Source organism: Crinia signifera, chromosome 4 (genome assembly GCF_055691185.1).
Source record: "Crinia signifera chromosome 4, ASM5569118v1, whole genome shotgun sequence".
Taxonomy (NCBI): Eukaryota; Metazoa; Chordata; class Amphibia; order Anura; family Myobatrachidae; genus Crinia; species Crinia signifera.
Window position 1 is genome coordinate 179,851,045 of NC_139220.1, and position 26,523 is coordinate 179,877,567.

The 26,523-nt window shown below is 45.6% G+C and overlaps 1 protein-coding gene across 1 annotated transcript in view; it reads right to left on the bottom strand.

The window, feature by feature from the left end:
* Positions 1–26,523, bottom strand: part of SEMA3D (semaphorin 3D) — a 206,216-nt gene that overhangs the window by 12,617 nt on the left and 167,076 nt on the right. Inside the window, exons 12-15 of the mRNA XM_083183086.1 lie at positions 5,875–6,097; positions 3,209–3,297; positions 2,497–2,538; positions 1,492–1,649 (exon numbers count right to left, since the gene is read on the bottom strand). Of these exons, the coding sequence (XP_083039212.1) occupies positions 1,492–1,649; positions 2,497–2,538; positions 3,209–3,297; positions 5,875–6,097 (512 nt within the window). The remainder of the gene's footprint in view (positions 1–1,491; positions 1,650–2,496; positions 2,539–3,208; positions 3,298–5,874; positions 6,098–26,523) is intronic.

Here is a 26,523-nt window from a genome sequence, read left to right on the forward strand (position 1 = left end):
CATCGCACCGCCCAAGGCCAGAGAGCAGTGAATAAATTACATATGAAAATCGCATTGCATGCGATCGCATCACATGCAAAAAAACGCATGTGATGCAATGCGATTTTCTTACGCAGAATCGCCCACTAAGCTATTTGCTTAGTGGGCGCCCTGCAAATACATAAGTACCCTTTCTAACTTGGATTCCAGGTACTTGTGTAGTTTCACGGCGCCAGCATGGCGCCGTGCTACTTCCGGGTTCTACGCTCGCCACGAAATAAGTCAAAAAAAGTAAGTTAACTCCATGCCAACATGGATAGTTCATACCCCCACTATCCATGTTGGCATGGAGTTGATTTTAAATAGCGTGGCGAGCGTAGCGAGCCACCGAGCCCGCAGCGTGGGTGAGCGAAGCGAGCCCCGCAAGGGGACTCAGACGCACGGCGCCATACTGGCGCCGTGAAACTACACAAGTACCGGATTCCATTACATACTGGTCTGCAACTATTAAACTATGTGATGCCTTCTGGTTGGTCTTTAAAAATAAGGTGCTTCCTTCTCTAAAAAATACTGTCAGAAGTCACATTCAATTGATATTTCGAGCGTTAAAGTGGCGTCCCACTTTGAGCAACTTTTTTTCTGGCCACTGAAATCGCCTCCATATACATCTTTTCAATGCTTTTTATGCAAATCAATAAAAGGATGTTCATAATATTATTTTTATTCAATAGACATTTAGTGGATAGTATAAAGAGCCCTAATATGAAGTAATATCAAAAATAATTTTCCCCTATTAGCAAAATAGAGCACTGCAACTGATTAATGATGCCAACATCTTGTACCTGTGCTGCTCCACATTGCCTAGAAGCAGCAGCTGCAGCAACACTTCTCCATTCACCACATGCTGCTGTGTGCTGGGCTGCAGTGTGGCCAGGGAGGTGCTTAAAGTACAAATATTTCTATATTTTATTCTAAGGGTGCATGACCACTCCTCCAGAATTTAGGCCATACCCCCTGAAAAGTACCTGGGCCCTGTGCATCAATAGGCCGCCTCCCATAGCAAAATGCCCCAAATCATGCATATTTGAACAGGGGATGGAGCTAAACGTATCTTATTGTTATAATTGCCTGACTAAGCCTCTCCCAATCTCACAGACCACCATTGCACAATTGTTATTCTCCCCAGTCTGCCAACTTCACTAGGAAGTGTATGGAATGTGGTAGGAGTACTCACTTTTCCAGGACCCAAGGGGACTACACAAAAAAATCATGAGGCACCAGCAGGTTTTTGTAGAATATGATCCATGCCCTTTAAGTATGTAGCAGTAACTGACTATTTACCTATTTAGCCTCATGGTGTGTGCTTCTTTACACTGCTATGCACAAAGAGCTGAATTCTATTAGTGTGTTCATTGTGTTAGATGGACAGTTGTTCATCTGGTCATAACCTGGTCATATCATCACTTGTAGGAAAATAACAGTGTGCTATATTGAGTTAATTGTAGTTGATACCTTTTTGATGTTGGTATATACCGTGAGCAAGAATTTCCATCCCAGGCACAGTAAGGGTCCCTTGCAAGGCAACAGTCTGTACATGCCTTCCCATATGTGTCACACCTATGTAGTGACAGCTGAACTAGGCCATCGTGAGACGTGATGTAAAGTTGTTGCTGCAATAAATATTTCATAGCATTAATTTACTGAAATAGAATGTGCCTGATAAAAGTAATAAATCTGTAATAGCTCATACATTATAAACCATACATTTGGTCAGAAGATAACTTGTATTGGTCATTATAAATGGTAAAATTCCACTAACAGGACTATATAATGGTTTTCAAACTTGGTCCTAGGGACCCCAGCAGTCCATGTTTTCCAGGTCACCTAACAGGTACACAGGTGTATCCATTACAGTCTAATGCATTTTAAAAGATCTACGGGTGCAGTTAATTATTTCACTTGCCATTCTTTGAGGAGTCCTGGAAACCATGAACTGTTTGAGGTCCTGAGGACTAAGGGTTTTTTCAGACCTGATCACTGTTGTGCAAGTTTGCATAGCGGCTGATTATCGATTGACTGCACACGAACAGTGATAAAATCCACCGTCTTTTTGATCGCTAGGAGCACGCAAATTGATTGACGGGAAGACGGCATTTGTGGGTGTCACCCAGCCATTTCTGTGAGTGTCAGTGAAAGTGTGTGATGTCAGCACTGGCCTCGATCAGCCTGTTTCTATTGCACAATAAGAACAGGTTCTGGGTTACGCACAAACTACACAGACTGGGGTAAATTATTAGACGGTTAGTGATTAGAGTGATTTACGTAAGCCATTCACAGCTTTGCACAGGGTAGGAGTTCACTCTGGTGGGTGGCGGCTATCTGATCACAGGGCTCTGCAATTTCGCAGGTCTGAATAATCCCCTTAGTTTGAGAACCTAGTGGCTATTTCATAAGCATTTGAGCAATAAGCAGTGTATTTGCAGATTCATCTGTAGTAATGTGTTTATTGTCACTTACCTGCTTCAGTGATAACTCTATGTTCGTAATTGGTGACTGTTGCTAAAATTAAACAAAGTTTAAATTATAAATGTGCAATATAATAAGTGTAAAATATTTGTAATTTACTAAAAATAGAGTTGTATTACTGTTGCCCCCCCCCCCCCATTTTCAAAGATTTTACAGATTCCAAATACATCTTACAGTATTAATACTGTCCCTGAATCCCCATGTGTATCTTTACCTATAATACCTTTCATTACCTCTCTGTGACCACCTTCCTGTGTATTATGTCTCTATGACATTTTATACCCCGCAAGCATTAATATCATTTCTTGTTTGTTATCAGATTGTGCAATCTGGGTCTACATTAAATACTGTAATGTAAGTTAATATGTGCTGTCATGAGGTTTGATTTGTTATATATAGCAAACAAATGGAGATTTAAGCATTATTGAAGAGTTATAGGGGCCTACTCATCATCAGTAATAGGCCCGTTACACTAGTTTCCTCATGTATTTTTTAATGGGCACATTCATTATTACTAACAGGCCCCTTCATTATCACTAATATTTAACAAACTTCAAAAATCTTTAACTAGTGCTGTTTCCAGAAACTCTGCTTCTTCCTAAGGGAAAGTGGCCCAGTGTTGCAAAGAGGGATCTAAGCAGGCCCTTCTGCCTCCTCTGCAATTTAAGGTACAGTACAGGAGATAATAAATTATGGTCGGTACCTTAAATATCTGCAGCTCTTCCAGCAAAACCTCCTCCATATTCCAGCTATCTTTTGCAAGACTGATCACTTTGAGTACAGTTCCAACATCTAAAAAAAAACATGTTAAGATAAATGTTCCATATTTCACAACTTTTGTGGATAAAACTATCTGGTTTTTAATTTTTATTACTCTGACTCTAGCAATGTTTTGCATTGTGCATACAGTATGTCCAACCCAGGCAACTGTGGCCAATTCAAAGTAGTACACCTCTGACCCGCATCTCCAGTAGCATATCCGGATGGCAGATCAATCATGTTTAGGTCGACAATATCATGATTGACCATTAGTGGTCTAAGTTATCTAGTTAGATACCTAAACTTGGTCGACAGCTTCTACATAGACGTTGATGGGAGATTAATGCCTGTGAATGATCAAAGGGAATGTGGTTGACAGTGGGTGAATTTTTCTGATCCGAGGCAGGCTCATGGACAGCTCCATCTTCAGCGCCATTTTCCGGATCCAACGTCACCATCCCACTGTTGGATTCTCACGAGACCCACACTATATAAGTCCCTGTGATCTGCGCCATTTTCTTTCTGGCTGTGATTCCAGACAGCACGGATGTGTGTCGTATAATTCCAGGGGGTTCATGTGTGCTGTATAATTCCAGGAGAGCTTCCATTTTTTTTAATTAAAAGTAAAAAGGGTGTGTTTTTTTTTACTGCAAGGGTGCTGTTAAGAGTGCCATATAATTCCAGGGGTGCTACAATGTGTGCGGTATAATTCCAGGTGTACTGCCATGTGTGCTGTATAATTCCAGGGGTACTGCCTTATGTGCCATATAATTCTAGAAGTGCCGCCATATGTGCCGTATAATTCAAGGGGTGCTGATGTGTGCCGTATAATTCCAGGGGTGTTGCCATGTGTGCAGTATAATTCCAGAGATGCTGTATAATTCCAGGGGTGCCACCATGTGTGCCGTACAATTCCAGAGAAGCAGTCATGTGTCATGTATCAATCCGAGGGTGTCACCATGTGTGCCATATCAGTCATGGGGTGCTGCCATTATTTTATTGAAAGAAAATGAAATTTTGGTACTTGTTTAGTTTCACAGCAGCAGATATCGCATGTGATTTGCATGCGATTTGAATAAGATTTGATGTGCGATGCGATTTACTACCTGTTCATAACCCCACTATCCACTACGGCATGGAGTTGATCTTATATAGTGTGGCGAGCCACCGAGTCCGAAGCGTGGCCAGCATAGCGAGGACGTTAATTATTTTACATGTATTCCGCAATGTAACGTGGAATACATGCAAGGGGACGTGGAATACATGTAAAGTACTCCGCGTCCCCTAGCGGGGCTCGCTGCGCTCGCCACACTATTTTAAATCAACTCCATGCCGTAGTGGATAGTGGGGTTATGAACAGGTAGTAAATCGCATCGCACATCGAATCGTATTAAAATCGCATGCAATATATCTGCTGCTAAGTGTGTCATATAATTCCAGATGTACTGCTATGTGTGCTGTATAATTCTAGGTGTGCCACCCTGTGTGCCATATAATTCCAGGGGTGCTGCCATGGGTTATGGTATATTAAATCTACAATGTCTAGGTCTACAGTCATAAGGTCAACCCCTATTGGTCAACAGTCAAAAAGTCAACAGGGTCAAAAGGTCAATATGGTCAAGAGTTTGACATTCAAAAAGTCCACATGGAAAAGGTCAACATGAGTTTTTCATGTTTATTTGGTGTCTATGTCGACATAGGTTGGAATGGACATCTTCTAAGCGTACAGCGTCCACTCGCATGGTTCGCCATGTTTCGGGCCTTATTATATTCTCCCACCACGCCGTAGTGGATGGTAGGGTATAAAATACTGCCTGTGGACACACGTCGGCTCAAATTTCTTTAAAAAAACTCATGTCGATCTTTTGAATGTCAACCTTGGCGCCTTTTGACCATGTTGAACTTTTGGCCATGTTGACCTTTTGATCATGTCGACCAATAGTGATTGACCTTATGACTGTCGACCTAGACACTGTAGATTTAATGACTGCATACTGCTTCCATGTGTGCTGTATAATTCCAGGGGTGCCCCCACGTGTGCCATATCAGTCTAGGGTGTCGCCACGTGTGCCATATAATTTCATGTGTGCCGCATAATTCCAGGGGTGCCACCATGTGTGTCGTATAATCTCAGGGGTGTCGTCATGTCTGCTGTATTAGCACAAAATCTGTGTGGTGTGTGTCTCATTAAGGAAATCAAAGTTGTTCAAAACATCATGGGGCAGCTCCTGATTCTAATTAAATGGTTTTATCCTCATAGAATTATTTTTTTTTTACATATATATATATATATATATATATATATATATATATTTTACAAATTCAGTACACTGAACAAAAGAAAAGTACTTTACATGGACTTGCATTGCAATACACATTGAAGAGGACAAACTCTTACATTAGGCAGTGGCGCCCTCTGCTGTCAAATGGAATAAAATGCATCAACTAATGACTATACACATGTATAGTATAGAATTACCTTGCTATCTTAAAAAATTATAGATTTCATTTGTTAACGGTCATCATAAAATCTTACCTGTGCAACTTTTGAAAATGAATTAACTTCATAATATAGACTTTAGTGAATAAAACATAAGGAGATAATGTTACCTGTCCCAAGAAACATGACATCATACTGGCCGTCCTCTGCCACAACGTGGTCCACAGCAATCTGAGTCAACTTGTAGTCCACATTCAATCTCGTGAACACAGGTCGACCATGACGGGGATACACCGACTTGTACATAAGGGGATGGTTCTTCACAAAGCTTATTACATCATCTGGAAAATCTTTGGTAGATTTAATCACCGGGTCATATGTTTTGCTTGGACACTGCAATGTAGAAAAAGATTGAAAGTTTTGTTTAAATGTGTAGCTGGAAACATACTGTGTATAGAACATAGTTACTGGTTGAGTTTTCCATATCTAAAATGCTTGAGACCAGATGCATTGTGTTTTCTTTCCATAACTGGAATATTTGCATAAAATCATGAGATATCTTGTGCATGGGACCCAAGTCTAAATGCAAACTGCATTTATGTTTCATATTTACTGTACACCTTATACCAGTGGTTCCCAAAGGGTGTGGTTTATGGTCCCAACAGTCCAGATCCCGACAGTCATTAGCCCGACGTTGGGATCCCGACTGGGCAGACTCGGACAGCAGGGCAAGCGCAACAAAGCCCCTTGTGGGCTCGCTGTGCTCGCCACCTATTCTGTTCTCCCTCTATGGGGGTCATGGACCCCCACGAGGGAGAATAACTGGTGGCCGTCGGGACCCTGAGTGTCGGGGTTTTGACTGTGTGGATCCCGATGTCGGGGTAATGACTGTCGGGCTCCCTGGGGTGCCTCGGCACACTTGCAGGGGTGCCTTGGATTGGTGGTCCAGTGGCAATTGAAATTATTTATGGTCAATGCAAAAGGCAAAAACATTGTTGGTGGGCTACCAATAATAAAATATGTGGAATAAAATATGTGGACAAACAGAAGCTAATCCTGTCACTCACCCATAAATAAACCTATGTATGACATACAAATCAATTTACAGAATTAGAAACTTTTGGCCTAGGGGTGCCTTGAAAAAAATTCTGATGCTCTAGGGTGTCTTGATTTTAAAAAGTTTGGGAACCACTGCCTTATGCACAAAGCCTGAATGCATGAAACAAAGAATGTACATCAGAAAACAAAGGTGTACAGTAATTATCTCAGTCACACTCGAACAGTTTTGAATATTTTCAATATTGGATTTTTCAGATATGGTAGTCTCAACCTGTACTAAATAAAAAAAAATGTAACAAATACAGTGATTATAAGATGATTTGTACATTGTTGTAGAAAAGACACCATTTCTATTCTGTTGTCAAACAAGAGGAAAAAAAAATATATTGAATTCCTGCATTCATAGCGCCATCTAGTGGTCTCAATCCATATTACTTGTGTCAGGCATTTGTTTTGTGGATACATCACAAAAGAATTATATTGTGCAAGATAAGTCAAATTACGGAATTTTGATAGTAATTAATGCATTTCAATTTTCCTGAAAGCTTTTTTCCTAAAAGTGTTTACATAATGATCATTAGGCAACTAGTTTTTTTGGTACCTATATGTTAGTTGGGCGCCCACTATAGTAAGTACGCTCATTCCCCCACTATCCCTGTCGGCATGAAGGTGATTTTATATAGTGTGGCGAGCGCAGCAAGCCACCGAGCCCCGAAGCGTGGCGAGCGGACGCGTAAAACTAAGCAAATAGCTTAGTGGGCGCCCAACTAACATATAAGTACTGTTTTTTTTTAAATATGAAGTAATATTGTAGTCATTTGTATTTGTTTGCATTTACAGTATGTTTGCTTACTATGCAGACACTAGTAATCTGTATGTTAGGAAGAACTTGGTATTCAGAGATAAATATTGGATGAATGTTACTATTGAGTACTACAAAGTTGTTATAACTCATTTGAGTAATTTAATTGATATATTTTATATTTTATATTGGTCTTACAGTTTTGAACTACAATTATTATGAGAAGATTATATATATATATATATATATATATATATATATATATATATATATATATATATATATATATATATATATAAAATCTTCTCATAAGATTATATATGTAGTGGCACTCAGAGACTTGAGGCAATAAACAAAAGTGGGACCAATTTTAGTGTGGCCCTAAACGTTGACAGTGAATTAAAATTGGTCCCACTTTTGTTTATTGCCTCAAGTCTCTGAGTGCCACTTCTTTACAGAATAGGCACAACTGTCATCTGCTGGCACTACATCTCTTCTCACACATGCACAAACACAGAAGGTAGCAGACTAACTTTAGTAGCTTTTGCTTTGAGCGGGCTTACTAGTCAGCTAGTGAAAATGAACGGGAGTCACATTGTTGAAGCTTTATAATATATAGACGGTGCTTGACATTTGCCTCTATACACCGGCATAGTATAACGGCACTGTGTTCAAGCAATGAATCATTTTCCCAGATGTTCTGTATTTAGGTGGATGCCCTGGAAATAACTATAGGGATGCCAGGCTGAGGGTGTGGGTGCAGGAGGAGAAGCACTGCTGTCTGAGGTGTTGCTGCTGCAGGATCCAGACCATGGAGGTTATTCTGGTTAATTTGTTTGCATGCGAATTTGCATGCAACGCTTATTTTTGCTCAGTATGCATGTGCATTGTCCGCAGTGCACATGTGCAGGTTTGATCACCCGTACATGCTTGCACCTTTGCGAACAGAAATACACTTGCGAACGAGCTCTTCCAATGTAGACATAATGTGGGTGTATCAAGGCATGGCCTTGAAAGAGGGCAGAAATGGGCGGAAACTGGGGCGTATATGTGGCACCCCAGGAATTGGGGGTACCTTTCTTTCCCTTTGCTCCAAAGCCCCATTAAAATCTGCATTACTTTGACATTGGTGGCCAGCGCTGCCCTTATCTACAATGGCGGCCGGACGCCCAAGCCTGGGGGTTGCTGGGCAACCAACCCCCGGCAGCCGCCTCTTTGCAGGGATCAGAGAGACTGCCTTTTGACCCCTGGAGAGCGGGAAAGGTCCTTGGCGGGGATTGGAGGAGAGCAGCCCGGGAAGCAAAAAAGGTGGAGCAGAAGGCGGGGAGAGAAGACGCGCCGCGGAGAGGAGAGAAAGCTACGAGAGGGAGAGTGAGGAACGGCGTGCCTGAAGAGAGTGAGCGGAGGGCGCACGGAGGCAGCCTGCAGCGTGGAACGAGTGAGACGCGCCGGGAGAAAGAGACGCGCTGCCCGGCGGTGATTGACGGCGGGGACCGGCAGCGGTGAGGCAATCCACAGCGCAGCAGCCGCCAGCCTCGAGGGGGGGGGCCCACACCTGCAGCGTGGTCTCACAGCGCGAGTCAGCCCTGACACCCTGCAGACCGGAGAGACGGGACAAGCAGCGCACCCACCTTAAGGGGAGAGCACAGGCGGTGCGGCGCCCTGAAGGTGGCAACCGTGACTGGCAGCAGCTGGCATCTTGGGGCTGACACAGGTACTTTGCACCCCCCAGCTCATACTGGCACAGACTCCCTGTACATTACCCTCACGCACGGAGACCACTGAACCCCTCACCTGTCCTCGGGGTTGTCCCCCACTAGGCCCACAGTGACAGTCAACAGACTCCCTACTGCAGCCTGGGCCCAGACCCGTCTACCCTTCCTCACTAAGGTCCACCAACTGAACGCTGCCCTGGGTCAGTGACTGGAAGCCTAAAGGACCATACCTTCCTAGTGTTAACAGGGACTTAGGACACCGGACCTACCTCCCTTGGATTATAAAACTTATCATTAGTTGCTTTTGTGGATTATGGTGCACCTAGGCCCAAGGGTACCCTTTTTGCTTTAGAGAACTGCGCAGTTCAGGGACTTGTGGATGCTTGGACACTGACTGTTCCATTATAGGATAGCCTATGTTGCATGTTATTATTTTCACTTAAATGGTATTACAAGCTCATGGTTGCAGGTCGTAATTGCTGAAGAGTGGCGCAGTGTACCGTGCGAGTTGTGGCCCACAGGCGTGCTGTGTGACCCCATTGCGCACGGTATCCTGTAACCGTGTATTATTATTCATTTGCCTTCTGATGTACTTACTTGTTGGACGCTGAGTAGCAGTTGTATAAAGAGTATTGTGCGAGGTGTGATCTATGGTGTTGCAGTGACCCCATCGCGCACAATGCTATTAAAAAGGGGAACGTTTCATTCATAGCCTATCAAGTGCCATTGTTGTATTGCATTGTTTAATTCCTGTTTTCTGACGGTGATTCCCAGCCCGTTGCGCTACTAAGAAAATAAATCCATTTGAATCACCGTACTAATGCGTAGTGGCCGCTCTGTGGGGTGTTCTTGGGGTATTGTCTTCTTGGGGTGCCTTTGTCCCTCCGCCCTCTGAACTGCAGGCGAGTGAAACCGACAGGTCGCAGACGAGCAGTGCCGGAAAGAAGATCAGGAGCTTCAGGTACCGTAGCCGTAGTCTGACAACATCACATTTGGCGTCCGCGAACAGGATTCATGATGTCGGACTCGGACCAATCGGAGGCGCCCACATCAACCAGAAGGAGGAGACGACTCCCTGCATCACCTGGGGAAGGGAACCCAGCGGCACCAATCACCATGCCATACTACTTTGGCGCACCCTGGGTACCGACGTACTCAGGAAACAACACCCCAGGGACACATACGCTGAAAGAATTCAAGAACCGGATACTTTCCATGACACAGCTGTATCGGCTCGGCAACAAACAAGCCGTAGAAATATTGGTGGGGCAACTGAGAGGCCCAGCGCTACGGGAAGTAAGGACGTGGGAGGCCAACGAAAAAGAAACGGCAGAGCAAATCTTTGAAAAACTGCGGGAGATCTTTGAATCGAAGACGATAGCCGATTTGAAGAGCCGCCTGTATTCAAGAAAGCAGCGACCGAACGAGCCTCTGCGGGAATACGCGCTAAGCTTGCAGGAAGCCATGAAGGCCATACAACTGAGAGAAAAGACACCGAAAGAACTAGTAGATGAAACATTGACCAACCTTTTCATCGAAGGAGCGAGAGAGGAGGCAGTCAAGTCACAATTACGTATGTGGAGGCGGCAGCAACCTGACAGCTCCTTCGCCAAATTTAAAGAGACCGCCCTGCAGATCCTGGGCATGAACCAGAGTGGCCGGGATGAAGATGAGGAGTCGGCAGAAGGAGAAGTCTACCAACAGGCCCCAAAAGGGCAAATCACGGACACTCTATACCCAAGTAGGCCCGTTACACAACAGGCACAAGCCCCCGCGGAACTAAGCCCGCTCGACGTGCTGACTCGCCAGATGTCCGAGCTAACTAATAATATGACGCGCATGTCACAGAAATTAGAAGACTTAGACAGAAACCAAGGCAGAAGTCGACAAGGGGAATGGCGGCAAGACCGTGGCCGAAGGAATCGCCCAAGATGGGAAGTCACACGCGAGTCCGGCCGAAGACCATCTGACCAATTCGACCAGCAAGGGCGACCGATCTGCCGGAGGTGCCGGCTGAGCGGACACGTCGAAAGAAATTGCCCAGAAACGACTTTAAACGAGGGGACCCCGAGGCAAGGGACCGACCCTCGGGAGGAGACCCACTAACCGGTCCGACACCACCAGCAGAATGGTGGCCCCGATACGTCGGGGAATGCCCCCACCTGAACATCAGAGTGAACGGGGTACAGATGACAGCCCTGTTGGACACAGGGTCACAGGTGTCCACCATCAGGATCACCGACTTCCTACAGCACTGGGCACAGGAAGACATCGTGTCTCCCCCCGCAACCTGGTTACACCTACTAGCCAGTAACGGCCAGCCCATCACCTTCCAAGGGTATTGGGAAACTGATGTCCAAGTGGGAAAAGCCACCCTGGGCCAACAGGGGTTCCTAGTCACTACCAACTCCAATGAATACTTGCCGCCGATAATACTGGGCATGAATGTGCTAAGGAATTGCCCGGGCGAAGTAGTGGAAGCATTACAGTGGGAAATGAGAACAGCTCCCCCCCAAGAGAAGAAGGGTCAGCAGAGGTTCGTCAACGAACAAGGAGAAGTGGGGAAGGCCCGAATCGCCGACCGCCGCCCGATCCTCCTGCGCCCAAACTCAGAGCAAGTCGTCTGGTGCAAGGCCAGGACAGGCCCAGGAGGCAGGGACTACGAAGCCCTGATAGAACCCTGCGATTCCGACGGTCGACAGCCCTTCGCAGTTGCCAGGACCCTGGCGAAGGTGGTCCAAGGGAGAGTACCAGTGAGGCTGCTGAATCCACACCCATACGCAGTCAGACTATACAAGTACTGTCAAGTGGCCAGGATCAGCTGGGTGGACTTCCAGGACATCTTGGGGCAAAGCGCCGTGGCGGCCCAACAAGGGGTGATCGAAGGAGAGAGAGACGACAGCAAACCCCCCTGGCACGCAGCCATACAGATCGGAGATGGGGACACTCCGGCCGAGAAGCGAGAGGGGGTCCTCTGCGTTGTGGAACGGAATGCTGCCGCGTTCAGTCAACACCCGAGCGACTTCGGTAAAGCAGAAAAGGTATACCACCACATCCCTACAGGATCGGCTCCCCCGGTCAAAGAAAGGCACCGACCCCTCCCACCAGCCATGTACCAGCCCGTCCGGAACATGATCACCGAAATGAAAGAGGCTGGTGTCATCAAAGAAAGCCATAGCCCCTGGGCGGCCCCCCTTGTGATCGTCAAAAAGAAGGACGGTAGTCTACGCTTCTGCGTGGACTACCGCAAGCTGAACGCTGTAACACATAAGGACGCCTATCCGCTCCCTAGGATCGAGGAGTCGCTCACGGCCCTGAAAACTGCAGAATACTTCTCGACCCTTGACCTGACCAGCGGGTACTGGCAGGTCCAGATGGCCCCAGAAGATAGAGAGAAGACGGCCTTCACGACGCCAATGGGCCTGTTCGAGTTCGACAGAATGCCCTTCGGACTCTGTAACGCCCCCGCCACGTTCCAGCGTGTGATGGAGCACTGCCTTGGGCAGCACAACTTCGAAATGGTGCTCCTCTACCTGGACGACGTGATCATTTTCTCAAGGAGCTATGACGACCACCTGCGGCACCTGGACGAGGTCTTCAAACGACTGATACAGAGCGGTTTGAAGCTGAAGCCCAGCAAATGTCACCTGCTGAAGCCCAGAGTACAGTACCTCGGGCATGTCGTTAGCGCGGAAGGCGTGATGCCCGACCCAGAGAAAATCACTGTCGTCAGAGACTGGCCAGCGCCCAAGACCGTCAGGGAGGTCCGCAGTTATCTGGGGTTCGTGGGCTACTACCGAAGATTCATCGAGAACTTTGCGAAGGTGGCATCCCCCCTGCATGAACTACTGAGGGGCCAGTCGGGCCAGGAGCGAAGGGGGTCGGCCCTAATCGCTTGGGGAGAAGAGCAACAGCAGGCCTTTAACCAATTGAAGAGATCTTTAATCGACGCTCCTTTGCTGGCCTACCCCGATTATGACAAACCATTCCAACTCTACACGGACGCCAGCAACCGCGGGCTCGGTGCTGTGCTCTCCCAGACTCAGGAGGGGCGTGAGCGAGTAATAGCGTATGCCAGCAGAGGCCTCCGTAAGACCGAGAGGAATTGCGAAAATTATAGTGCTTTCAAGCTGGAGATGCTCGCCCTGGTATGGGCAGTTACCGAGAAGTTTAAGCACTACCTGGCCGCCACCCCATTTGTAGTCATGACCGACAACAACCCCTTAGTGCACCTGCAGAATGCCAAATTGGGAGCCTTAGAACAGCGGTGGATGTCGCGCCTCGCCAGCTACCGGTTCACCACTAACTATCGTAGTGGCAAGGCCAACGCCAATGCAGACGCTCTCTCCAGACTGCCTGTGACCGATGCCCCCGAAGAGGTAGGGGACCCGAACGAGGATGTGGAAATGCCCATATTCAAGGCGTATAGGGCAAGAAACCTGGCAACCTCGGATCCCCTGTCCGTCACAGACTCCCGCCTGCAGAAGGCCGACCTACTCGACACCCCTACAGTCGACTGGAGAAAAATTCAGCGCCAAGATCCGATGCTGAAGGAATTCTTGGTTCTGCTAAACCAACGCCGTCACTTGGACCGAAACCAACGCAGAGAAGCTGACCCCGAACTGGTGAAGCTGCTGCGGCATCGCGACCGAGTTCGCCAGGAAGAAGGCATCCTGGTCCGTGACAGTGTGGACCCCGGCACACACCACCCCGTGGTTCAGGTGGTTGTCCCAAGAAAACAGGCTCCACTACTTCTGGCCGCCTACCACGACAAATCCGGCCACTTTGGCGTGCAAAAGACGGAAGCCATCCTGCGTACTCGGTACTTCTGGGTGGGTATGCGAGAAGACGTTGACAACTGGTGCCGTGCCTGCATTCCCTGCAGTCTAAAGAGGGCTCCTGACGCTTCCCAGCGAGATCCATTACACTCCATCAAGACCCAACGCCCGTTGCAGATCGTGGCTCTTGACCACGTCAAACTCGAACCTAGCTCCAGTGGGCATCAATATGCCTTGACCATCACTGACCACTACAGCAAATTCCTGGTGGTCACCCCGGTTCGAGACCTCACCGCCAAGACTACCGCAGAACAGTTTCTTAAGCACTTCGCGAGACCCTACGGCTATCCTGACTGCATCCTCACGGACCAAGGGCCCGCCTTTGAGTCCCAGCTCTTTCACGAGTTATGCTCCTACTATGGATGTCGGAAAATCAGGACCACGGCCTATCACCCCCAGGGAAACGGGCTCTGCGAACGGTCTAACCAGACCATCATCGGCATGCTCCGCAGTCTGTCGGCAGGAGACCGAAACAAGTGGCCGACCCTACTTCCCGAACTGGCGTACCTCTACAATAATGCCGAACATTGCTCCACCGGCTTCACCCCGTATTACCTAATGTTTGGCCGCAAGGGCAAGTTACCGCAAGACTTGGAACTGTCTCCGATGGAAGGCCCATCAACCCAACCCCAGACCGACTGGGTCCGTGAGCATCAGCAGAGGATTGACACTGCTCGGGAAGTTGTTCTGCAGCGGATGGAGGGCGCTCAGCGTCGACAAGGAAAGGACTACAACTCTAACAATAGGCCCGAGACCCTGAAGGTGGGAGACCCTGTGTGGAAGAAACGGAACCACCGCTCAAGTAAGCTCGACGCCATGTGGGAAAGTGAACCATACACAGTCGTCAGAACACCCGCGGGTGACCGGTACACCTACGAAATCCAAAGGACCCCTGGAGGACCAATCAACGTGGTGTCCAGAGATCAGCTCAAGCTTTGCACTGCTGAAGTCCCAGTAGAATCGAGAGTCTCGCCTGAGGTGGAGGGGCAGGGAACCTGGGGGGGCATGCCCTGGGACAACCCCACTGACATGTTAGTCTTCATGAGTGCCCCAGTACCCTTCCTTCCCTGGGTATCCCCCACTCCTGTGGTGGAGGAACCACTGCCAGTGGTCGGTCATGATTCCCCTGAGGTCCATTCTCCGGTGGTTCAGACACGTAGGTCGGAACGCACCACCAAGGGTATCCCACCCTTGAGGTATAGAACGTAAAGTGCCTTTCGCTGGTGTCAGAAAAAAATTGCCAAATGTTTTTTATTAAACTGTTCTGATTTGAATGTACAGTTAGTGTTTGTTTAAAAATGCGTCTTGTCCTTCAACAAGAGACTGCAACCGAGCCCATGGGCACTTCTGCCTTAATGCCCGTGGACTGGCATTCTTCTAGCGGGGTAGCATGTGGCACCCCAGGAATTGGGGGTACCTTTCTTTCCCTTTGCTCCAAAGCCCCATTAAAATCTGCATTACTTTGACATTGGTGGCCAGCGCTGCCCTTATCTACAATGGCGGCCGGACGCCCAAGCCTGGGGGTTGCTGGGCAACCAACCCCCGGCAGCCGCCTCTTTGCAGGGATCAGAGAGACTGCCTTTTGACCCCTGGAGAGCGGGAAAGGTCCTTGGCGGGGATTGGAGGAGAGCAGCCCGGGAAGCAAAAAAGGTGGAGCAGAAGGCGGGGAGAGAAGACGCGCCGCGGAGAGGAGAGAAAGCTACGAGAGGGAGAGTGAGGAACGGCGTGCCTGAAGAGAGTGAGCGGAGGGCGCACGGAGGCAGCCTGCAGCGTGGAACGAGTGAGACGCGCCGGGAGAAAGAGACGCGCTGCCCGGCGGTGATTGACGGCGGGGACCGGCAGCGGTGAGGCAATCCACAGCGCAGCAGCCGCCAGCCTCGAGGGGGGGGCCCACACCTGCAGCGTGGTCTCACAGCGCGAGTCAGCCCTGACACCCTGCAGACCGGAGAGACGGGACAAGCAGCGCACCCACCTTAAGGGGAGAGCACAGGCGGTGCGGCGCCCTGAAGGTGGCAACCGTGACTGGCAGGAGCTGGCATCTTGTGGCTGACACAGGTACTTTGCACCCCCCAGCTCATACTGGCACAGACTCCCTGTACATTACCCTCACGCACGGAGACCACTGAACCCCTCACCTGTCCTCGGGGTTGTCCCCCACTAGGCCCACAGTGACAGTCAACAGACTCCCTACTGCAGCCTGGGCCCAGACCCGTCTACCCTTCCTCACTAAGGTCCACCAACTGAACGCTGCCCTGGGTCAGTGACTGGAAGCCTAAAGGACCATACCTTCCTAGTGTTAACAGGGACTTAGGACACCGGACCTACCTCCCTTGGATTATAAAACTTATCATTAGTTGCTTTTGTGGATTATGGTGCACCTAGGCCCAAGGGTACCCTTTTTGCTTTAGAGAACTGCGCAGTTCAGGGACTTGTGGATGCTTGGACACTGACTGTTCCATTATAGGATAGCCTATGTTGCATGTTATTATTTTCACTTAAATGGTATTACAAGCTCATGGTTGCAGGTCGTAATTGCTGAAGAGTGGCGCAGTGTACCGTGCGAGTTGTGGCCCACAGGCGTGCTGTGTGACCCCATTGCGCACGGTATCCTGTAACCGTGTATTATTATTCATTTGCCTTCTGATGTACTTACTTGTTGGACGCTGAGTAGCAGTTGTATAAAGAGTATTGTGCGAGGTGTGATCTATGGTGTTGCAGTGACCCCATCGCGCACAATGCTATTAAAAAGGGGAACGTTTCATTCATAGCCTATCAAGTGCCATTGTTGTATTGCATTGTTTAATTCCTGTTTTCTGACGGTGATTCCCAGCCCGTTGCGCTACTAAGAAAATAAATCCATTTGAATCACCGTACTAATGCGTAGTGGCCGCTCTGTGGGGTGTTCTTGGGGTATTGTCTTCTTGGGGTGCCTTTGTCCCTCCGCCCTCTGAACTGCAGGCGAGTGAAACCGACAGGTCGCAGACGAGCAGTGCCGGAAAGAAGATCAGGAGCTTCAGGTACCGTAGCCGTAGTCTGACAACATCACATATACAAGGGTGTTACTCACAAGTGCTGGGTGGTGGCTTCGCAGGACTGTGCAAACACTGGCAGTGCTTAAGCTCATTTGCAAGAAAAAAGTGACTCTCAAGCCTTGCAGGGCAACAGCATGGCGGACCAACGTTCGCAACACCAATCAGCACTCACAATAGCTAAAATACATGCACCTGCATACAATATACACCCATGCACCATACAAGTTTCTCTCATTACCCCATCTACTCAATGCAGAAACACGGTAAGCACACTACTGCATTTCTACCTTTCATTGCATTTCTACCTTTCATGCTTCATATGTAATATATATGTGTGCATATATGTAACACCTGTGTAGACACTTTCATTTGGAAACATAACTACTAAAACAGTATAATAACTGACAATCATTCTGACAAACATCTTAAACCTGTACCCTCTCACAACCCACATATACAGATGGAGCGCCTCTCAGCCAGTACCGGCACTCTCCAGAATGCCCCCACTGGCGATTGCCGGCGAAGATGCGCTCCATCTAACTGGGACGCGGGTCCCAGTTTTTTTCGGGTGGCGGGGGACGTGAACCCTGCCCTTCTCCACTTGAGGGAGACGGGCGGGGTTAGGGGAGGTGCATGGAGGAGGTGGGGACTGGCAGACAGCAACAGGGAGGCGGCGGAGACCAACGGTGAGCTCTGTCGGTAGTCCTCATTCCGGCGGTTGGCGATCCGAACGCCAGACCCCCGCTGAATGAGCCCGCCTACATCTGTATGTTTCATTCCTTTAAACCACACTTGCATCATTATTTTAATGAATCTTATGTACCATCACACAATCTGCTTGCTTAATTTCATGTCAACTGTTCATGTCAATTTTACTAAATTTACACACAATTCCAACAGGTCGACATGTTTTGACTATCATAGTTAGTAGCAAACACAACCATGATGTTGTGATGACAGTACACACATCCATGTTATCATGCATTTATACACCAGTGTTGTGTTTAAATTTTTTTTGACTTTTATAGAATGAATCAAAAAAATGTAAATACATTTTTAGATTAGGACATTCTTTGATTAGCGACTCAATGTCGACATCCATCAATGTTGATGCTTTTCATTCTACACATGGGTTTACCTCAACTGATCATAAACTTTACTACAATATTATTTCATTAGCCACCAAAGCTCACCATTAATATATATTTAGGGTTATAGGGTTAATTTTGTTGGAAGCCAATTACCCCACCAGTATATTTTTGGATTGTGAGAGAAACTGGAGTACCCAGAGGAAACACACGCAAGCATGGGAAGAATATACAAACTCTGCACAGTTAGAGCCATGGGGGTATTCAATCCAGGGTCACGGCTGGAGATCCCTCCCGACAGCCGTGATCCTGGCCCGTTTGCGATCAGCCCGACAGCTAAACTAAAGGCGGGATTCAATGTCCTGCCTATCGGCACAAAGGGGGCATGACCGCAAAAATGGCAATGGATTGACGATCTGCAGCCAGGATTGCAACAATCTATAGCCATTATTGGCAGAATGGGCACGACAGCTTCTAAGTAGGGACCGTTCTGCCGTGATCCCGCTTCAATGCTGTCTCTAAAGACAGCATTGAATAGGGAGCCACTGGAAATAGCGGCGGCACATTGAATACCCCCTTAGTATCTTATCTATGGCCACTCAGCTAAAAGTGAAATTGAAAATAAGTGGTAAAAGGGTATTTGCAAGTAGGCAAAATTTATTGAAGCCATGTCAAAAGTTTGTATAGAGAATTGTAGACTACAGTATATTATTTATTTATTAACAGTTTCTTATATAGCGCAGCATATTCCGTTGCACTTTACAAGACAGTGATACAACAAACAGGGTATTTACAGACAGTCAAAAGGTAGGAGGATCCTGCTCGCAAGCTTACAATCTATAGGGAAATAGGCTTTACATAAGGATAGATACTGTATTCTTTATTGCATCGATTTGACCAGAATGCAAGGTTCTGTGACTGGTTCTGTAATTTGATAAGCTTGCCTATATGAAGGATTGGGCTAGTGACAGTGTCTAGATAATGTTCCAAGGTTCAAGGTGGAACGCACAGGTTGGAACGCAAACACAGGCGGCCACCTTCCGTCGGAAGTATGACGCACTTCCTGTTCCGGTCATCACAGCCAGGAGAGTGAAGTTTGTTACCAATTCCTGTGCTATTTAAACTGCTCCAGCCACAGTATGCACCATGCTTCTGATGAAGGACTCAAAGGTCCGAAACGCATTATGCAGGTGTACTTGTGGCAGGAGTTATTCACCCTTATGCTGAACGGAGGATCTACCATCTACTCCCATCCACCCTGGTGTTCCGTAAGAGGTTCCGGAGCCTGGACAGAACCACAGGAGTGGTTTGTTGAGACCTCCCTGCAGCCATCTTTTATCACCGGCTGGTGAAGATAAGCCTGTTTGTTTTTAGAAATTGTGAGTGCAATAAATATATTCCTTTGCAAAAGATGTTGCACTATCTGTTTTCTCTCTTTAGAGTTATCATTGTCTGGGAGTGTTCAATGTGAAAGAAAGCCCTCCATAAGAAAATTTTATGGGAGAACCTTGAGGACATACATGGACTGAATCCCATACACTTTTTAAAGTGTAAGTTATTGTTTTCAGACTCTCTGCAACTTCTCTTTAGCGTTGACTGCACTGGTTCCTTTTCTTTGTATACATCTGCTGGTATTACCAGCAGATGAGCAGCTTTGAGGATGGTTTTGCAGAGCTCTGCGCTCTGCACTCTGCAAAGCCGTCCGCCACCGCGCGCTGGCAGCGGAGTATCTTTCCCCACAGCGATGACAGCAGTCATCATTGTCCATACATGCTGGGCATAATCGCCAGTGTGTATGGACCTTTAGATTTGCGCTACATTGTACAGGAAGAGGGCAGGCAGCTGACGTCAGCTGCCCGCCCCCGGCACCCACGTCATCGCTGAATAACCATGAAAACACTCAGCGTTTTCATGAGGTCACCCATAAAACGCTGGGTGTTCCCATGGCCACATCCCCTTGCTGCTGACCCATGCCCCCGAACCACACTGCTCGGTGTGAACTGGACAGCGAATATCCAATTTACTGTGCCTGCTCGCACCAAGCATCTGCACATGTGCATAAATGCTTATGTGCATGCGCAGAAGCTAAACATTGCTCCCCTGTGCAAACGTGCGGGTGAGCGGTCAAATTAGAATGACCTCTTTAGTATACTAAAGCAATGCATATTTATATAATAATATATTTTCTTTGATTAAACATAAGGTAAAAAGCCACCCTTGCAACTATTGGGCCACCTAAAGCAGAAGTTCCTTCTTCCTGCAAGAAAAAAAACAACTGATTCTGAACAGTATAGTTAACTGGTCTGAAACAAGATCTTTGCAGTGATGTCAGTAATGTTTATATTAAATATACAATTACTTTTAAAAAATGCAATAAAAGTAAAATATACAAAGGCTATAAATAAAAATCACATATTGGGTCTTTCCTCTGGATTGTAGGAAGAAATTTATTGCAAACAGAAACCTTCATAAGAATGTTTCAATATTAGATATAAATATAAATGCGCCAGTTTGGATGGAAATAAAACATAATGTTATGCAAAGAACTAGTTTATTTGTAATAAACTAAATCCAAGTATAAGTCGAGTGCCTCTTACAACCCTCTAAAAACTAGTGCATTGCTATGTTGCTCACTGCAACGCATGACAACTTACTGAACATGTACTGCAATATACAGTACTGTATAATACAGTACATGTGACAATTTATCACTTGCCACCTGCAAATACTTTTTTCAGTTTATTCATATTGTGCTCATCATAAGGTTATATCTATAGGGCTTTTCTTTCCCATAAAAAGAAAACGGCTGCATCGTAAACTTGTTTTACAATGTGGAAAGTAAGGTGTGTATTATCTGTGAAAGATGTTAGAACAAGTCATGTCACATGTACTGTAAGTGACTCATATACAGTATACGGTACTATAATGTCAATAAAACTGAGAACCATCCATCTAACTTAAAGTACACATTTTCGCGTCTTCTATTCTCTTGGTTGGAAATGTACCCAGATGTCTTGGTTTGCCACTAACATTTTTCCTAATTAAGTTTTGTTTACAGTGCATTGACTGTGTGTGGTGGATCAAGCACACAGCAGATCATAAACTTTCCATAAAGCAGAAATCTGATTACAAAGATTCCAAGCAGCAGCCATATTGGCAAGAGACAAAAGCACAAAGAACATTTATGGGCAGCATGGGCAAATGCATTTTCCATATGTGCAACTTTGAACCATTAACCAGCATTTCTGTGCTTTGTGTCCGTTCAAAACGCCAAGTTCAAAGTCAGTATTCAATGAATTTAAAAGTTGGATTTATGAAAAAGTACAGGAAAAATAACAGAAGAAAATAGACAGATAGCTCAAATATAAGGGATGTCAGTTATAGTGTTGATAATTGTATTAAAGACATGAACATTTATTTCGGTTTGTTTTGTTTGTTCTATATTTAGACCAGCAGTGGTTTCTCACTTGGAAAGCTTGCAGAAGCACCGGCTGGAGAACACCGTAATATCTAGGTGTGCAGTTGTCTAATCAGTTGCAACTAATGTATGAAGATGCTGTCATTCCTTCACTGATTAAAGGTTCCAGGGACCCTAGGCTAATACACATGTAGCTCCCCGTGTAATGCTGGTAAACTCACGTGTATGAGCACTCAGCGACTTCAGTCATACTCTCTATGTGCATGTAATGAAGGATATACAACTGTCATGTAGGATCTAATGCTTGTACATAAAGTAATGGTTCCATCAATAAGTTACATTGGCACAGCTATCTGGCAGTCACCCAAAAAACTTTGCCCCCACAATACATGAGGCATGGAATACAATAGTCTTTAATTATAATACTCGGCTCATAAGCCTCATAAACACTAGAAAATATCATTTATGAATATCGTTTCCCTTGAATTCCTGGCAATTAATAAAGTGCATACACACTAAACGATATTGTTAATGATATTGTTCAGTGATAAAGTCGAAATTGAGCTGCATGTACAGAAGACAGAGGACACTGTTAACAACCAGCAGCAGCACGCATTATTAATGATATTGCACGTGCACACTGGAAAATATTATACAAACTATGGTCCTTATTCAGCTTTGAGCTCAGTATAAATTTGTTTTAAAAATGGGAAAAACCATGTGCACTGCAGGTGGAGCAGATGTAACCTGTGCAAAGAGAGTTAAATTTGGGTGGGGTGTACTGAAACTGAAATCTAAATTGCAGTGTAAAAATAATGCAGCCAGTATTTACCCTGCACAGAAACTCACACAAATCTAACTCTCTCTATACATGTTACATCTGCTCCACCTGCAGTGCACATGGTTTTGCCCATTTTCCAAACAAATTTGTACTGAGCTCAGATCTGAATAAGGCCCTATATCCAAAATGTCTCTTAATGTGTATGTGGCTTACCTTCAAAATCTGAAGAAGACTAAAAATTATGTAAAAAAAGAAAAAGACTAGACTAAGAGGATTACCCCTATCCAGTTCTGAACTTTGCTACCTTCCACTATTGGATCCGGACCAGTCTCTATATCCAGAGTCTACTTATGACTTCTAGCAACCATTTGGTCACGGAGGTGATACACAATAACGAGAGAGTGCTACTCCATAAAATACCTGCCGCGGGTCACTCTGGACACATTGGATACAAATAACCAGTTGTCATCAAGGAGACATTATAGGAACGGACCCATCAACCTGTGGACCCAATCAATACGGTACCGTATGAACTGGACTAAATCAAACATTCCTCCATTTTTTACACCCCCCCCCCCCCTTTTTTTAAAGTGCTATGTCATGTTTTATGTTTTTAATAAATAATCCGCTACTTTTTTCACCCAAGTTATGATTTACTGTTAATTTTTTGTTTAGCGCAGTGTACCCCTATGTTTTTTCGCCACCACAATATAAGTAGCAATATTGTATAAATGAGCCAACATTACATCATGTGGTCACAACATGTCTACATTATTGCAATAACACCAATCATCATTGGATATGTTAGAAACCCAACTGGATGGATAACAGCTGTTATTGGCTAGATGTGTTCTGGTTGCTCAGCACAAGCTATGACAAGATGGATCTTGTCAAAATTGACCAGCCACATGTGTAGAGATTTTCCTCAGTGCATAGGAAATGGGACAGTAATTAACTGATGTTGGTAAATTATCACAAAGATTATCACAAAGATAAGATAACAAATACATTTTATGGAAATATTTACTGAACAAAAAAGCTATCAAAATAAATAAACCAAAAGTGTATCATATGAACAAAAGTATTTGCATGCACCTCCCTACTGTCCTGATTTTGTCAAGACATTACTGTTTTTTGAACACTGCTGGTATAGAAAAGCAAATATTTGCCAGGCTAATAAATAGTTCCTATATCTCTGAGACATACTGTAAACCCTATGCTTCTCTCTGGCTTTAGAGGAGCAGATTTTATTTACCAGAGACGCACTGTGAAGGGATGAGGTTTCAGTGGAGGCGTCTGCTGTTATTTAAACAAGATACTAATCTTTGTTTTTCAGAATCAAGTCCCATCATGTAATAATTGCTGAATTTAATAGTGATCCAAGTAAGGTCAAGTCTTGTTTTCCAGCTATGAATAATATTTGTACTACATCTATGTATTGCTGTTTTCACCTTTTATATAGTGATAGACAAAGGGAAAAAGTTATAAAGGTTGACTAAAGTACAGTATAATTGGGTGCAGAAATTATGTTACTTAATTTTTTAAGACTGCTGCTTGCATTTGCATGAGCCCATCCCACCCTTCCATCCTGACCATTCCTTCATGCTACCATTCCAAGGAGTTCTTCCTCTAAATTTTATTTTATAAAGTGTGGCAAGCGCAGCGAGCCACCGAGCCGTAAGCGTGGCCACGTAAGGGGACGGGAAAAACGAGCCTGAAGCGTGGCAAGTGCACGCGGATTACTTGACATGTATTCTGCTGTGCTCGCCATGCTTCGGCCTCGTTTTCTACATCCGCTCGCCACGCTTCGGGCACTGAAACACTGGCACCGTGAAACTACACAAGTACCATCGCATGCAAACCGCATGCGATCGCATGCTATGTATTGCAATCCGATCCCAGTGCCACCGTGAAACTACGCAAGTACCGCATTTTCCCCTCCACATCACACGGGTTTTTCTAGTTGATATGCTCCCCTGCGTGGGAGCAATGATGAGTGACTGCACATGCGCATTTAGTTTGATGCACATTTGCAGCCACTTGGTCCGAGCGGGCACGGTAAACTGCTTGTTCGCCATCCCGTTCCTGTTTCTGGTGAAGTACCACCAGTGACCACTGGAGGCCACTAGACGGCCCAAATGACTCCTAAACAGAAAGTGAAACCAAAATTACATGTTTCAAACTTCCTGGATATGAACAGAGGGAGCTGTGATATTGGAGGTAGGAGCAGATAGGGAATAAATCTGGCCATACAATAATAAGATCTGCATGCGACCTGATCTACCATAGAGCGATCATATGTGCTTTAAACGCACATATGATCTACTTATGATCGCAAGCAAAGCGGATGGATCATAAGTGCAGCATGCAATCTGAGGATCAACCTCTTGACCCGTGGGACCGTGCATGGTAACAATATACCATTCGATGTGCACATAATTAATCGCACGACCCGTTGAAATTGTACGTTCAGGCCTGATATCGTTCTAGTGTATGGCCACCTTAAGCCGTCTTTTTGATGAGCTTTTAACTAGTTAGATCAATAAAGCACCCCATTTAAAAATGGCTTATATTATTGTATGGTCCTTATCAAAGAAAAAATAAAGTGCCCCCTGAACGCACAGATTGGGATGGTACATAGTTTAATAGGAAGTATGGAACGCTATATAAAATGCAAGGAAGTATATGTGAATTGTTAGCAAAATTGACAGTAAGTTTGATGTAATTTTAAGCAACAGAACGCCAAAAATAACATACCAGAATCAGGGTTATAATCTGTTCATTTTGATATAAAAACCTTCAACTTATCTTACACCTGTCAAATATTTCAAAACCACCCTGTAGAGACGTACAGGTAATGGAAAATGTGATGCGATTGCAGGGTTATAGCAGTTAGACAGGACTTCTGCTAAACATCAAGTTATTATAGATGGAATTCTTTCATTAGAGAGACCATCTGGAGTAAGAGTTATTTTGGAGAAGCACAAATGGAAATATCTAAATGAAGGCGAATATGTTGGTATATTAAAAAGTTATAAATAATAAAAGGAGATGCCAGTGCCCTTAAGCCAAATATGTGCCATGCGGTTAAACCTTTCTTGCTATTTAGACCTTTGTACATTTATATTCTGTAGTTTGTACAGTATATCTCTAAATTGACATTAATGGTCTGATTCTGAGCTAGAAGCATATGAGGAACAAACCATGGGGTATTCAGGCCTGAGCGCTGAGCTGCTACTTTTCAGAGCCCTGTGATGAGTAATTGTAGCCCAGCCAGAGAGAGTGCCCACCCTATTCAAGCCTGCGAATAGCTTGTGAAAATATTGTAGCCCTGCGATCAGCTGCAAATCCATTCGGAACTGTCTACCACAGAATGATTTTTCCAGTGTGTACTGATCAGACCGGAGGTGATGTCACATGCCATCACTGAAAACACCTGGGAACGCATGCATTTTTCCTCATACTCCCAGTAAATGACCAGGTGACACCTACAAAGTCCAACTTCCTGTCAATCAACTTGCTTACGGCCCTATACATGTGTATTGCGTGACGTACAAATGCGCAGTCGATCTGTTATCGTCTGGCCTGCAAATGTACAGCTATGTGATCAGTATGTAATAAATGTGCTGTCTGATTCAGGTGAGCTGAGTGTATCCGGAGACGTGCGGCACCTGGGAATCAGCATAAGGCTTCACACGATCATTCTAAGCCCACCCCCAGACTCCCATTGGCTAGTTTCACAGGAGTCTGGGGCGAGCTTAGGAATGTGTTTATATGTATTAAGTGGTTGTGCTAAGTTTATAGGTACTAAATGGTTTCCCCACTGCACTATATGGATGGTGCTGCAGCCACTATTGATCCAATATAAGGTTCATGAACCAGTATTGTTTTTCTTGTCTCTTCCTATTCTTTGACATTGCTGTACATAGGGTAGAAAAATATATGCTTCATTCCTCTTCATACCATTTCATTGCTCCAGTGACAGTCCCTTAATGTAGACTTTATCCCTCTGTCCCAACTGGGGATGCATATTAGCAGTCTGGCTCGCTGAGTTATTACATAAGAGCTAGGGGGCCAGATGTACTA